General features: G+C 47.5%; 1 protein-coding gene across 2 annotated transcripts in view; it reads right to left on the bottom strand.

Annotated features, from left to right (window-relative positions):
- RASSF3 (Ras association domain family member 3) overlaps nt 1-14,581 on the bottom strand; it is a 122,414-nt gene that overhangs the window by 66,136 nt on the left and 41,697 nt on the right. Inside the window, exon 1 of one of the 2 annotated variants that reach the window (XM_058673786.1) lies at nt 6,327-6,652. The exons of the other annotated variant lie outside the window; for it this stretch is intronic. Coding sequence (XP_058529769.1) covers nt 6,327-6,437 — 111 coding nt within the window. The 5' untranslated portion in view covers nt 6,438-6,652. Of the gene's footprint in view, nt 1-6,326; nt 6,653-14,581 lie in introns of those variants that run through there. 2 annotated transcript variants of the gene reach the window in all.

The following is a 14,581-nucleotide window of genomic DNA, read 5'->3' as shown; positions in this document are numbered from 1 at the left end:
GCCTTTTCAATAAAAATACATAAATCTTTTTTTAAAAAAGTGTGGGTTCAAGTCCCAGCTGCTCCGTTTCAACTGAGCTCTCTGGTAGTGCATCAGGGAACGGAACGGGGGTTCCCACCACTCACGTGAGAGCCCAAGCAGGAGTTTCTGGTTTCCGGCTTCAGCCTGGCCAGCCCCGGGTGTTGGAGGCATCGGGGAGGGAACCAGAGATGGAGGACCTCTCTGTCTCTTTCCGTCCACCTGTCTCTATCGAACTCTCTTGCTCTGTTTGTCTCAGTTTCAAGTAATAAACTCAAAGCACTGTAACATTATAATTTTTGGATACAGGTAACAAACTGGTGGGGGTTTTTAGAAGGGAACAGGGCCTGCTTCAGACTGGTGGTTCAGGAAGAACTCTTTTGAGCATCACAACAAACCTGTCCTGGGAAGAAAGAGGAACAACTCCAGGCCGGCTCAGCAGTGGACAGGAACTCAGAGAATGCTGACATGACTACCACGTGGGCCTATGCAACTGCTTACAACGTAAAGACTGCAAGCAACCAGCAAGGCCCTGCAACACAGGGCCGCCTGCTTAGTCCTAAGAAGAAAGTTAACTTCTGGGGTGCCACTTGGCACAGCAGGCAAAGATGCCCCACATTTCACAGAGTACCAGCTTTGCCCACAAAGTCCCACTTGGGAGTACAGGACTGAGTTCTGAATCCCTGGAATCTGGAGAGAAGCTTTCAACCTCCACCTTTCCATGCTCCCCCTCCCCCAACATCCCTCCTCTTCCCCCTCCTTGCCTTTCAATTCACATCTTAATTTTTTTTTAAAAGATTTATTCATTTTATTACAGCCAGATATACACAGAGGAGGAGAGACAGAGAGGAAGATCTTCCATCCGATGTTTCACTCCCCAAGTGAGCCGCAACGGGCCGGTGCTGCGCCGATCCGATGCTGGAACCAGGAATCTCTTCCAGGTCTCCCACGCGGGTGCAGGGTCCCAAGGCTTTGGGCCATCCTCAACTGCTTTCCCAGGCCACAAGCAGGGAGCTGGATGGGAAGTGGAGCTGCCGGGATTAGAACCGGCACCCATATGGGATCCCGGGGTTTTCAAGGCGAGGACTTTAGCCCCTAGGCCACGGCGCCGGGCCCAATTCATATCTTAATTAAGTGGGGGGGAAAAACAATAAAACGTCCTGCTAGACAATGTAAAAAGGTACTTCATTCATAGAAAATAAATTTAAAGGATGCATCCTTTTGGTAGAAAAAATAAAACCTTTAAATCCATGTACATGTGAGATATGTGAGGTCCTCCAAACGTTTGTGGAAATTGGCTATCAGGCTAATCTTTCATCTGTTAGCACTGGAACCCCATACGGGGGTTGGTTCACGTCCTGGCTGCTCCTGTTTATGGCCTGGGAAAGCAAGAGAGGATGGCCCATGTCCTTGGGGCCCTGCACCCACGAGACAAACCCAGAAGCAATTTCTGGTTCCCAGTTTCCAATGAGCTCAGCTCCAGCCACTGCAGCCATGTGGAGAGTGAACCAGCAGATCAAGGATCTTTCTGTCTCTCCTCTCTGTGAATCTCCCTTTCAAATAAAAGTAAATTTTTTAAAAATATATTCCTAAATTTCATCTTGCAACCAGAATAAACTTCTCTTCGAATTCCATTTTCCATAAGGTTTGTGACGCACCCATGTTTACAGCTCCATGTTACGCTAAGAGCACAAACAGGCTGTGAGCCAGGTGGTGGGTTAGAGGCCTCCAACAAGGGCCTTTACCAGAACACAGCCACTCAGGCTGGGGAGGTGGGGCAGGCGAAGGCTGCTGCTTGGGGCTAAGGCAGTGCTGGGGAATCAGGCCACACCACAGAGCATCCGGTCAGGCTCACTCCGCTCAGAAAAAGGAATGTGAACAGGACAGCCCGCACTGCCTGCCAAAGGAAATCTAAAAAGAATAACCACATTATTGGATATTTTTAGCCTTTCTTGTCATAAATGTTGTGTCACTGCTTTCCAAATAATTCCAATCTTGCAAAGCAGCCACAAAAAATGGTAAGAAGAATGCATCGTATATAGGAGGTTACAGAAGTTAGGACACTAATTTTCTTTTGAAAGTCAAAGAAATAAGCCTTTGTGAGTTCTGCTCACAGAAACACAGAATTCCAATGGATTAATACTGTCTAAGAATATGTCAGACATGCACACAAGATACACACATCATCTTGTACCAAGCAAAAAGGTCAAGGGGTATGTTTATATCTGGTGTAAAAAGTGGGTATCAGGGCTGGTACTGTGGCACGGCACACCAAGTCCCTGCCTGCAACACCAGTATCCCAAATGTTCCATTCCCAGCTGCTCCACTTCAGATCCAGCTCCCTGCTAATGTGTCAAGAAAAACAGCAGCAGATGGCCCAAGCACTCGGACCCCAGGACCCAGACGAAGCTCCAGACTCCTGGATCCTGGCTTCAGAGCAGCGCTGGCCATGGCAGTCATCTGGGAATGAATCAGCAAATGGAAGATCTGTTTCTCCTTCTCTGTAATCCTGCCTTTAAACAAACAAGTAAATCTTTAAAAGAAAATACGTGAAAGATAAAGTCAAAAGGTGAATTTGAAACCTGTATGGAGTCACACAGACTGCTTTCTAGGGGCCTGATGCAATGACCAAATATCACCTTGCCAGCACCAGGATCCCATATGGGAAACAGTTTGTGTCCCAGCTTCTCACTTCCCTTCCAGCTCCCTGTTCGTGACCTGGGAAAGCAGCAGGGACCCTGAGACAGGGAAGAAGCTCCTGGCTTCAGATCAGCACAGCTCTGGCCATTGCAGGCACACAGGGAGTGAACCAGCAGATGTTGTCTCTCCTCTTCATAAACCTGATCTGCCTTTCCAATAGAAACAATTGTTTTAAAAAGTTACTTTACAAGCAATTATTCACAGTAAGTTTAAAAAGTATAGATGGTCAGAAATGTCAAGTTACTCAAGACTTCCTGACTATTCTACTTCCAAAGCAAAAAAAGTTCCATTTTCTTTCTTTTTTTTTAATTTCTTTCTGGGGAGCTAGTGTTGTGGTGCAATGGCCTCCTGAGATGCCGACACCCCATATCAACAGGTGTTCAGGTCCCACCTGCTGTTTCCAATCCAGACTCCTGCTAGAGCACCTGGGAAGGCAGCAGAAGGTGGGTCAGGTGTGTGAGACCCTCATGGAGTTTCCAAGTCCCTATCTTCAGCTGGACCCAACCTCAGAAGCTGTGGCCAATCCGTGAGTGAGCCAGTGAATGCAAGGTGTCTCACTCTTTGCCTCGGGAATCTGGGCTGCCGCCGGCGCCACCAGCAGCTCATCTCCCAGCCCCACAACGTCAAACTCCCATCTTCTTGCTACAATCAAAGACTCAAGAAGAAAGATAATGTCTTCAGCCGTAAGACACGCCCTAACTGTTTGAGTAACTTCAGGCCATTGCTATACTTTGGAACTCAGGATGGAGCCTGTGTTTACAAGCAGTTTAATTTTGTTGGGAAATCACGAAAAGCAAATTACAAATCATTAACTACCTATACTTCCGGCTCTGTTTAATCAATTAAACAGATAATGTGAAAAACAAAGCAGACCCACAAACATGAACTATGAACAATTTGATGACAATGTAGGCAGGGCAAGTGGGCAAAACGCAATCCCTGTTAGGATATGGTAAACGTGCATACTTGCAAAAGGAAAATGGAGTCTTTAAAATAATTTTCCACAGCTGGGAAGTCCTAAAAAAGAGACTGGAATTTGAATCAGAAAAACCTGACAGCCAGGCTCCCAGCTCTCTCCACGTGCTCTCTCTGGCAAGCAATCACTGAACAAAGCTACACCTTTCCCTAGGTGAAGGCTTCTGGAGGGTTTGGGAGAATAACAGGAGGACATGCATTTGAAAAGTCTCAATTACCTTCAAAACAGCAGCCTTTTGAGAGTTAAGCAGACCCAGAACCTGGGGACAGGGCAGGAAACCTGACTTTCAAATAAGGCCACGTGTTCATTCCCTTTTTCCTCCTTTCTCCTTTTGATTTCTTAAAAAGAACAAGGTGAAAAAAAAAAAAAAGATAATTTTCCTTTTTGCTATTACTGAGGATGGAGAGCAGACAGGCTACATCGCCTTGCCTGGCAAGAGAAGAAAGAAACTGCTCGTGCCCAGCTCCTCTTTCTCCCCCACCCTGCACTTACTGCAAACATCTTGCTTTCCCTGGATACTTTCAAGAGCTCTAACAAACCACATTGTCCTAAAGTTTTCCCACCAGGTGGTACAGCATCCCCCACCCTAAAAAAAAAAAAAAAAAAAAAAAAGACAAAATCACTACTAGATCCTTAACAGCTTTTGAAATAACATCTCTCTCCACTTTTTTGAGAAAAGATAACTTAATTACTACATAAATTGTCAGATCTTTAAACATTCAGCCTGCTAAAATGAAAACTGGCATGATAAAGCAAGAAGCATGGCCCCTAAGCAAGGGCAGCAAGGATTTGTGTAAATGGTCTGTGATTTTTTTTAAAGGAGAAAAACAATAAAAATAAGAAAAGGTGCTTTGCTTTATAAGTTTTATTTCCTGATCTGACAAATCTCACCAGGAATTTAAAAGACTCTTCTATAAACAAACCACGGAAATTTTCCCCACCTAGCCTGTGACAGGGACACCTAAGCACCTTGCAGGGCACGGGTTATGTTCAAAGAAGACAGATGTAGGCACTTCAGTCTCTTCAAGCAAGATCCGGTCCGGCTGTCTCGACCATCTTTGAAAATACACATTGTAAATGCTAACAAGGCAGGCAGCCTTCCACGAGTTTCAATGCTAAACATAACTTTCTGCAAGGACACCCAGGGAAATGCTACTCCTGCTTTCTTGAAGCACCAAAAAATCAGACCCAAACATGCTATGGCCCCAGCAGAGGGAATCTCCCACCTGGAGAACCCCAGACCCAGCAGCGTGTTCTGTTTCTCGAACCAGCTGCTTTCCATGTGTCAAACGGTAACAGCGACTCCGTGGACAGAGAAAATGTCAAGTTGAGGAGGGAAAGAAGGAGGCTTAAACGACAACAACAAGGAAAAGCAACGCCCCAGCGCATAGGGCGTGGAGGCGGCGGGTATTTCTGACTTCCAAACCCAAGTAGGCAGCGCACGCTCGGCTGAAAGTAAGGGGTCACCAAGTGACCAGCGACGAGTGCGGCTTTCAACTTAGGAACAATAGGCACGGGACAGGCGACAAGGACGCCGCGGCCTCTGACTAGAGATTAAGTGTCCCGGCTGAATGAGGGTACTTGACATCAAGCTGGCCGTCCCCCTCGCCTCGCGTCCCCTCCTCTCCTCTCTCCGGATTTAGGAAGTTAAGAGGCCACAAGACTGCGATTTCCGAGTCTTCGAAATTGCACCTCACAAACTCGTTAACCCAACTTTAAAAATCTGGCAAGGGCTAACCGCCCTCATCCAACCAAAAAAAAAAATCATTCTCGGCCCTTGAGGCAATTTTTCCTGTTTCTGGTCTCCAGGACCACGTCCAATAGAAATGAGTGGGGCGCTCGATAACTTTTTTTTAAGAGCAACTAACGGTTGTGGAGCAGCCGGGGGTCCTAAGCGCCGAGCAAACAGCGTCGCGGCCAGCGAAACTGGCCACCAAGTTCTAGTTCCATCGCTTCCCAAGTCACGCTTCCCACGGCGCGCTTCCTCCAAAAATGGAAGAAACCGGCCTAAAGCTTAGCTCTCGCCCGCGAGTGTTTACCTAGCACCAGAGTTGGCTTGCAAAACAGTCGGGACATCTATAAAACTCGACTCTACAGGAAGAGCACCCCTCCAGCCCCGCATCCGACAAGGAGCCTGCGCGCCCCCAGCTGCCCCGGCCCCCTCCCCCCACCAGTCCACCCGGGGAGGAGCAGGAGGCCAGGTCACCGAGGCCATCCCTGACCACTACATGGCCTCCCGCCCCAGACTACCCCACGAGCCACCGGGCAAGGTCAGCGCGGTGACCCGACCGCTGACCCGGCAGCGACGCGAAGGGGAAACGAGGGGAGGGAGTTGGCCGGGGGACACCTCCCGGCTCGCGGAGCCACAGTGGCCATCTGGCGCGGAAGGCGGCAGCGGGCCCTCGGCCTCGCTCGCTTCCTACTCCTCCCTTCGCCTCGAGCGTCCCAAACCCACAGGCAGCACAGCCTCCCAGTTCGTTCCCGAACCCTCCCCGCAGAAGCAGAAGCCACTCTTTCGCCCCCTCTCGCTTCCCAACAAGCATCCCCCTCCCCCGACGCGCCCCGCGGAGACACGTGGAGCAGAGGGCCGGGGGCGCAGTCGGCAGCGCCCGTGTGCTCTCACGCCACTCACTTGCTGGCCTGCGCGGGGCTTGACCTGGGGCGCTCTCCGGAAGAAGGAGGTCCTGGCGGTGAAGAAGAAGTCCTCGGCGTCCTCCTCCAGACTGCTGTAGCCGCTGCTCATGCTGCTGGTCCCGTCGCGCGCGCGAGGCCTCCCCGGGGCGCAGGCGGCCGGGCAGGGGGTGCCTCGCCCGCCCGCCCCGCGAGGTTCCCGGCGCGCGGCCCCGAGCCGCCGGCGGGCCGTCCTAGCTGCCAGCTGCGCCCGCCGCTCCAGCACCCGGCCGTCCCGGGCCCTCCCGCCGCCTGGCCCGCCTGCCCGCTCACCTCCAGCCGCGGCCCGACCCGGGGGCGCCCGCGTCCCCGCCTCCCGGGACCCCGCCCCGGGCAGGGCGGTCCCGGCCGAGCCCCCGCCCCGCGCCGCCACAGGTGGGAGGGACTCGGTCGGCCGCGGCCAGGGGCGCAGCTGCCGGCGGCCAGGCCCCCCCCCCCCCCCGTGGAACCCGGAAAGCCCCCGGGCAGGCTGCTGCTTGTGTCTTCCTCCCCAAGCTACCCGGAAACGGCGGAATCCGACGCCCACCGCGTGCTCCGCGGGCTGGAGTTTGGAAGAGGGTGGGAGCAGAGCAGGGAGGTTTCTCTGCAGTCCCGGGCCCTGCTCACCCCATCGCGAGGTCCTGCTTTAGGGGTGGAAGTGTTGTCCGGCCTAAGGGAAACCCCCCCATCTGCGCCCAGCCCTCAACCCTGGCAGCTCGCCCCTTCCGGGAAGTTAGAAGTTAGCAGACATGGGTGGGTGGGGGTGCAGATGACCTGGGTTTACTGAAACAAAAACGAGCTGTCTGATCTTACCATTTCCCCTTCTCTCTAGCCAAGATCCAAATAACCCCACCACACACACACACTTTTTTTTTCTAAAGGCCAACAGAGAATACCAACCAGCCCTGTGCACTTAGGGGTTACTAGGTTGCTGGCATCATACTGATGAACGAAGCATCAGAGCGCTTGCAGTATATTAGGAGGGGAAGAACGTGCCTAAAAAGGACAAAATGGTCCCACTTTATGACTGCGCCTTCCTACATGATCTCCCGTATTCCTCCAAACGGCTCTCCAAGGTGGTCTGTGCAGGTCTTCGACCCAGCACCCCACCCTTGGAGTGCCACGGGAGGGGCCTTTCCGGAGCGCCTCCAGTCAGCTCTGTGTTCACTGTCTGTACACGCCCTGATGAGGTCTCTACTAAGCCCCTGGGCAGCCGCCCTGCTCTGCAGAATAGGAGGGCAAGCTGGACCCAAGAAGAGAGAAAACAGGTGCAGGGCCTGTGTACCACCCGGGGCCCCAGGCAGGCAGACACCTGCAAGTCTGCTCTCCCCAGTTGTGGTCCAAATACTAACCTGCAGTAACACAGTCCTCATTAATTTAGGACTAATGTGTACTTGGAAGAATTTAAATAACTTTAGATAGAAACGGAGAATAATTTCATTCAACACAAATTGAAGTTTCTGAATACTTTAGAGAAGATAGTAAAAGGGGGAGTCCATTGCGATAGCCTAGTTATTGAATCTTCGCTTTGCAGTCCCGGGATCCCATATGGGCACTGGTTCATATCCTGGCGACTCCACTTCCCATCCAGCTCCCTGCTTGGGACCCTGCACCTGCTTAGGAGACCCGAAAGAAGCTCCTGGTTCTTGGCTTCGGATTAGTTCAGTCCCATGACTGGATTGTGAAGGAAAAGCACTGCTTTGAAGCAACAAAAAGTAAAAACATAAAATCAAGGAAGAGTTGGCATTTTGCATCTTAAAAACAGCATAATAATCACTGTTTCTAACTTTTCTGAAAATGTTTTGGTTTTTGGTTTTGTTTATGAGAAGATAGACAAGCAGAGATCTGCCATCCACCAATTTATTTCCCAAAGCCAAGAGCCACGTAACTGAGTCTCCTGGATGAGTGGCAGGACCCAACTGCTTGAGCTGTCACCTGCTGCCTGCCAGAGTGTGCTGTGTGTGCACTCAGAGGAAGCTGAAACCCAGGACCCAGCTGTAACTCAAGCCCAGGCACTACCCCACAGAATGTGGGCCTCCTAACCAGCAATCTAGCCACTAGGTCAAGTTTAATTTTTAAAGGACATAACATGAACTGAAAATTCAACTTGTTAAATTAGTTCTTGTAAAAATTCAAAATGTCATATTAAGAAACTAAACTTTTTAACGTTAAAATTCAGGGAGGATGGTGGAATAAATTTTTGAAAGCATGCAAACATTTCAGTATTTAAAGGACTTAAGCAACACGGAACTGAATATTTAAATGGACTACATAAATATTTCACTGATACAAAATTCTAGTGATTTAGATGTATGGCTTACTGGTCTTTTATTTCTATGTTAAACGGATAATATATTTAAACATAAACAGATGCAAATAGTATAAACACATACAAATGTCCTATAATTTAATCATCCTCCATATCAAATCATTTACCTTAAATTAACATAAAAGGGGCAGAGTTGTTAGCAGTTTAAATTCTTGCTCACCACATAAACCATCATGAGAAAAACTGTTCTATTATTGTGCTTACCAATCAAATATGTTAACATCATATTTTGCTTTTTCAGTCTGTGTAGCCAAGTCCACAAATAGTAGAAATGAAAATGTGAAAAAAATTTAGGTGTAACATATCTTTTCACACAATATATTTAGAAATACAAATTTCCTTTTGTCAGCTTGTCCTAATAAAGGCACCACAACATCAGAATGAAAGATTTCTAGATTTGAATTTGCAAAAATGTGTTATCATACTTCCACAAACAGAAATGCAGAAACATACACACACACACAATACAGTGTTAGCAGACACAAATATATGCCGCGTAAGTGACACAAGGTTGATGAAAGAGCTCACACAAATCAACAAAATACTGCACACCTAAGAAAAATAAACAGAAGACATGACAAGCAATCTCATGAAAGAACTAGAAGTGGCGTAGTCATTTGCATATTAAAACGGTGGGCGTGTGTTTGCTGAGACACTGACCCTAACACCCAGGATACAACACTGCAGAAGCAAAGTCCTCTTTCTGATGGAATTACGCATTAGACAGAGATTCTTTAGCATGTTAGAAGCCAATGAGTGCTCTCGTAGAGGTCATAGAAGAAAAACAAAAGCATTGTACACACTCTGGTACTTTAAACTCTGAGAAGGTAGCATTTGGATGAACATAAGGTAAGAGGCGAGGGAGCTGGCCATCCAGAGATCTGTAGGAAAGGCATTTCTGGCAGAGAGAATAGAAAGTGCAAGGGCCCAAGACAGGTGTGTCCTTGGTGTGTTCCAAGAAGGGCCAGTAGACCTGATGTGGATGAGTGAAGGGGAGAGTAGGATTTTTACCAGAAAGGAAATAGGGATAAAGAGATTACTATAATTATTACCAACTTGGAAGCAATTATGCAGATTTTATTTTTGGTTTATATACTGAAAGGAGAAATTTGTGGAGGTTATAAGCAAAGAAATCACAATATGATTTGCCCCCTTCAAGGGCCCCTTTGGTTTCTCAGTGGAGAATAGACTGCTAAGGCTTATGAAAACTCAAGCAAAGAAAGCAAGCTTCCTTCTTCACTCGTCAGATTGGCTATTTTTTTTAAAAACAAGTCATGATGCAGCATGCCTGGTATAATTATCCTTTAAGTTGTTTCATACATTTCCCTATCTTTTAAACATGTTTTCGTTTCTCTGTTTGAGAGAGTCAAAGACAGAGGCCTACTGTTTGCTGGCTCAGTTCTCCAAATGTCTACAAGTGCTAGAACCGGGACAGGCTGAGGCAGGAAGTCAGGGATCCAGTGGAAGAGGGTTCAGTTACTTGAGCCATCACCACTGCTTCCCTGGGGCCTGCATGAGCAGGAAGCTGGAGTCTGGAGCCAGAGCCCAGTGTAAACCAGTGTAAACTAATGTAAACATTAGTACAAAATGTGGGTATGTGGCCCAGTGCAACACCATAGTGGATAAAGTCCTCGCCTTGAACACACCGGGATTCCATATAGGCGCCTGTTCTAATCCCGGCAACTCTGCTTCCCATCCAGCTCCCTGCCTGTGGCCTGGGAAGGCAGTCGGGACAGCCCAAAGCCTTGGGACTTTGCACCAACATTGGGAACCCAGAAGAAGCTCCTGGCTCCTGGCTCCTGGCTCCTGGCTCTTGGCTCAGCTCTAGCTGTTGCAAACTTGGGGAGTGAGTCATCGGATGGAAGATGTTCCTCTCTGTATCTTCTCCTCTCTGTATATCTGCCTTTCCAATAAATCTTTTTTACAAATGTGGGTGTGGGCGAGTTTTCCTGGGGAACTCCCCAACTGGTCTGCTGGCCACTGGGAAACTCACAATGTATGTGATCTGACCTTGCAGTGCATATATCAGAACTGGTCCTCCTCAGTCACTGATGCCTGTACAGGGGACAGCATGTCCAGATGCACACGGGGACATGACAGCTAGCTCATCTAGACCAGCAGAGGATGTCAACTGGCTCATCAGAAGATAGAGAGTAGAACAGGTTGGACCACTCTTCTGGCCAACCTTTGTATTCTGCTCCTGGGCCTGTGGATGCACTAAGGTAGAACTGGCCAGCCAACAGACCTTGGGAAGATTTTCTCAACCCTGGTGCAATGAAACTATCAAAATGACTCCAGTAACACCCTCAGAATACACTTTCCCATATCGGAGTCTCTAACGTATCATCAAATGACTGTTCCCTGTAGTTTGACAGCAAGAAGTGATCATCTTCCCTTCCACGCCCACCCCAGTGAACAAAGGAGAAAAAAAACTGAAACATTTGTCCCACTCACCTTCTTTCATACCTCATCCTCCGCACCCTAATACATATTGATGTACATTCCTCTCAACTATGCAAACAATATTTAAAAATACAATAAAAAATTGAAAAAGAGGAAGCAACAACAACAACAACAAAACCCACTCACCCTAGGTAATATCCTTAGGATATTGTTGGAAATTAAAGCTGTGTTACCAATGAAATTTATGCAACAGTCATATTGACAAACAATCATTACCATGTGAGAAATAGAAAAGCCACAGCCTTGGCAGTAGACAGACCTGAGTTTGAGCAAGAACACTGTCTGTTACTCTTGTGTGACCTTAACCAATTTAGTTAGATGATCTCTGCCTCCAATTCCACATCAATAAAATGGAGACAACAATGTCTCCATTTGATCATCTTTGATGTAGTATAAGGATTAGTTCGAGCATCCATATAAAGTCCTCGACATAGAATAGGACAAGCAAATACTAGGTTACCCCAGCTATTAGACCTTATTGCATACTCCACATCCATTCCAGCTTCTTGTTAACTAAAAAGAGACCTTAGTTCAAAATTCTTCCCCCCTGGGGAGAAGGTCAATCCCAGCTCAGGGATGAGGCCTGAAGTTCACGGGCAGTCGTGATAGTCCCATATTCCTCTTGCCAGGGAATGTCTCATGAACCTGGCCACTGAAACACTGAGAGAAGGAAAGTCTGTATGGCTTTAGAGAGGCATACTCTTACCTTGAAAAAAAAAATGGAAGGAAGGGAGGGAGGGAGGAAGATGAGAGGGGAGGTAGGTAGGAGGAGGAAGGGAAGAGGAAGGAATGCAGAAAGGAAAGAAGACAGGCAGGAAGGGAGAGACGGAGGACCAGGGGGAGGAAGGTAAGAATAACCATTTCTTCTGCTGCACTTCTCATGCCTGAATGTGACATCTGAGAGTGCTAGAGCGGTGATACGGATAACACTGAGACCTGAAGAGAACAAAACAGAACAGTTCATGTGAAGAGTATCTACGGGTTTTCAAATTTTTTAGAAAGATTTATTTATTTTATTGGAAAGGCAGATGTACAGAGACAGAGGAGGAGAGACACGGAGGAAGATCTTCCATCCGATGGTTCACTCCCCAAGTGACCGCAATGGCCAGTGCTGTGCCGATCTGAAGCCAGGAGCCAGGAACTTCCTCCAGGTCTCCCACGTGCGTGCAGGGTCCCAAGGCATTGGGCCATCCTTGACTCCTTTCCCAGGCCACAAGCAAGGAGTTGGATGGGAAGCAGGGATGAGAACTGGCACCATATGGGATTCAATCCCTCAAGGCAAGGACTTTAGCTGGTAGGTCACTGCACTGGACCTAGTATGTAGGATTCTTAAAGGAATTACATGAAATAAAGTACCTGGAACCTGAAAGAAACTCATGCTCAGCCTGGCACGTTAGCCCATCAGCTAAAAGTTCTCACCTTGCACGCTCTGGGATCCCATATGGGCACCAGTTTGTGACCCAGCAGCCCTGCTTCCCATCCAGCTCTTTGTTTGTGGCCTGGGAAAGCAGTTGAGGATGGCCCAAAGCCATTCAAACCCTCCACCCACGTTGGAGACCCAAAAGAAGCTACTGGCTCCTGGCTTTGGATCAGCTCAGCTCTGGCCATTGAGGCCACTTGGGAAGTGGATCAGCAGGTGGAAAATCTTCTGCTCTGCCTTTCTTCCTCCTCTCTGTATACCTGGCTTTGCAATCAAAATAAATAAATATTTTAAAAAATCATGCTCAATCAATATTAGCTAATGTGTTGATCTGATATTTCCATGTTTGCACATGTCTTCAAGATCCTGAAAAATGATAGGCTGCTGTGAAGTTGGAGGTTATCTGGGTTTTTGGATTAGATTGTGGGGAAGATTGGATAAGTTGGTTGGTTTTACCAGCCCAACAGACCTAAAATCTTCTGAATGAGCTGAAGTTGTTCATGCGTGGAACACTACCTAGCGGGAGGATTCTGAAAGGAACTCCACAGTTCAATGTCAGTGCTCAAGTAGATTTCATCATAGGCTTCTGTATTTTCCCATGATGATGATTAGAACTGGCCAAGGGAAAGTAATTTATCTGATGAAAAGATCCTTAATTATTATAATAATCATGCTGCCTTTTATTTTGGACTCTGGAAACTCTTAACATGAGTGGTTACACTCATCAAGTGATACTTAAATGTCGTTTAAACAGATAAAGAAACAGAAATGTGAAGGCCACACCCAAATTTGGGAAAATGAAGAGAAGAAGAAAAGGAAGTAATCTTCATTTAGTCATGAAATTTTCCTACTTTAATTTTTTGTTAAAGATTTATTTTTATTGGAAAGTCAGATATATATAGAGAGAGAGAAAGAGGAGGAAAGACGGAGAGGAAGATCTTTCATTCAATGATTCACTCCCCAAGTGACCACAATGACCGGAGCTGTGCTGATCCTGAGCCAGGAGCTAGAAGCTCTTCCGGGTCTCCCACGCAGGTGCAGGGTCCCAAGGGTTTGGGCCATCCTCGACTGTTTTCCCAGGCCACAAGCAGGGAGCTGGATGAGAAGTGGGGCTGCCAGGATTAAAACCAGCGGCCATATGGGATCCTGGCATATTCAAGGTGAGGACTTTAGCTGCTAGGCCATTGTGCTGGCCTGGAATTTTCCTTCTTTAAAAAAAAAATTAGGTTAGGGCTGCCTCAGTGGCACAGCAAGCTAACCCTCCACTCTGGCACTAGCATCCCATTTGGGTGCAAAATCGTGTCCCAGCTGTTTCATTTCCAACACAGCTCTTTGCTTATGATCTGGGAAAGCAACAGAGGATGGCCTAAGTCCTTGGGATCCTATACCCACATGGGAGATCTCCAAGAGGCTCCTGCATCCCAGTTTCGGATCAGCTCAACTCTGGCCATTGTGGCCACTTGAGGAATGAACTAGTAGATGAAAGACCTCTCTCTCTCTCTCCTTCTTTATAGAAATCTGCCTTTCGAATAAAAATGAAATATTTAAAACATTTGAAAAATTACAAGGTTAAAGCAACTATGTCAATATGTTAATGTGTATTGTATCTATACATTAAAAACAATTGTTTAGGTGGGGGCAGAGCTGTGGCAAAATTAGTAAAGCTGCTGCTTGCAGCGCCAACACCCCATATGAGCACAAGTTCAAGTCCTGTCTCCTTCTCTTCTGATTCAGCTTTCTGCTAATGGCCTGGGGAGAGCAGCAGAGGATGGCGCAAGTGCTTGGGCCCCCGCCACTCATGCAGAAAACCTGGATGAAGCTTCCTGCTTGCAGTCTGGTCCAGCCCTGGATATTGAGGCCATTTGGGGTAGGGGAGAGGTGAGTCAGCAGATGGAAGTTTTTTTTTCTTTCTGTCTCTCTTTCCCACTCTCTGTAAGTCTGCCTTATAAATAAACAAATAAATATCATTAAGTAAATTTAAGAATAATAAAAACTTTTTAGTAAAAAATAAAGGGCAAATAATAGC

This window comes from Ochotona princeps, chromosome 15 (genome assembly GCF_030435755.1).
Source record: "Ochotona princeps isolate mOchPri1 chromosome 15, mOchPri1.hap1, whole genome shotgun sequence".
Classification (NCBI taxonomy): domain Eukaryota; kingdom Metazoa; phylum Chordata; class Mammalia; order Lagomorpha; family Ochotonidae; genus Ochotona; species Ochotona princeps.
The sequence above is the reverse complement of the archived record's forward strand: the minus strand, read 5'-3'. Positions and strand labels throughout refer to the sequence as shown.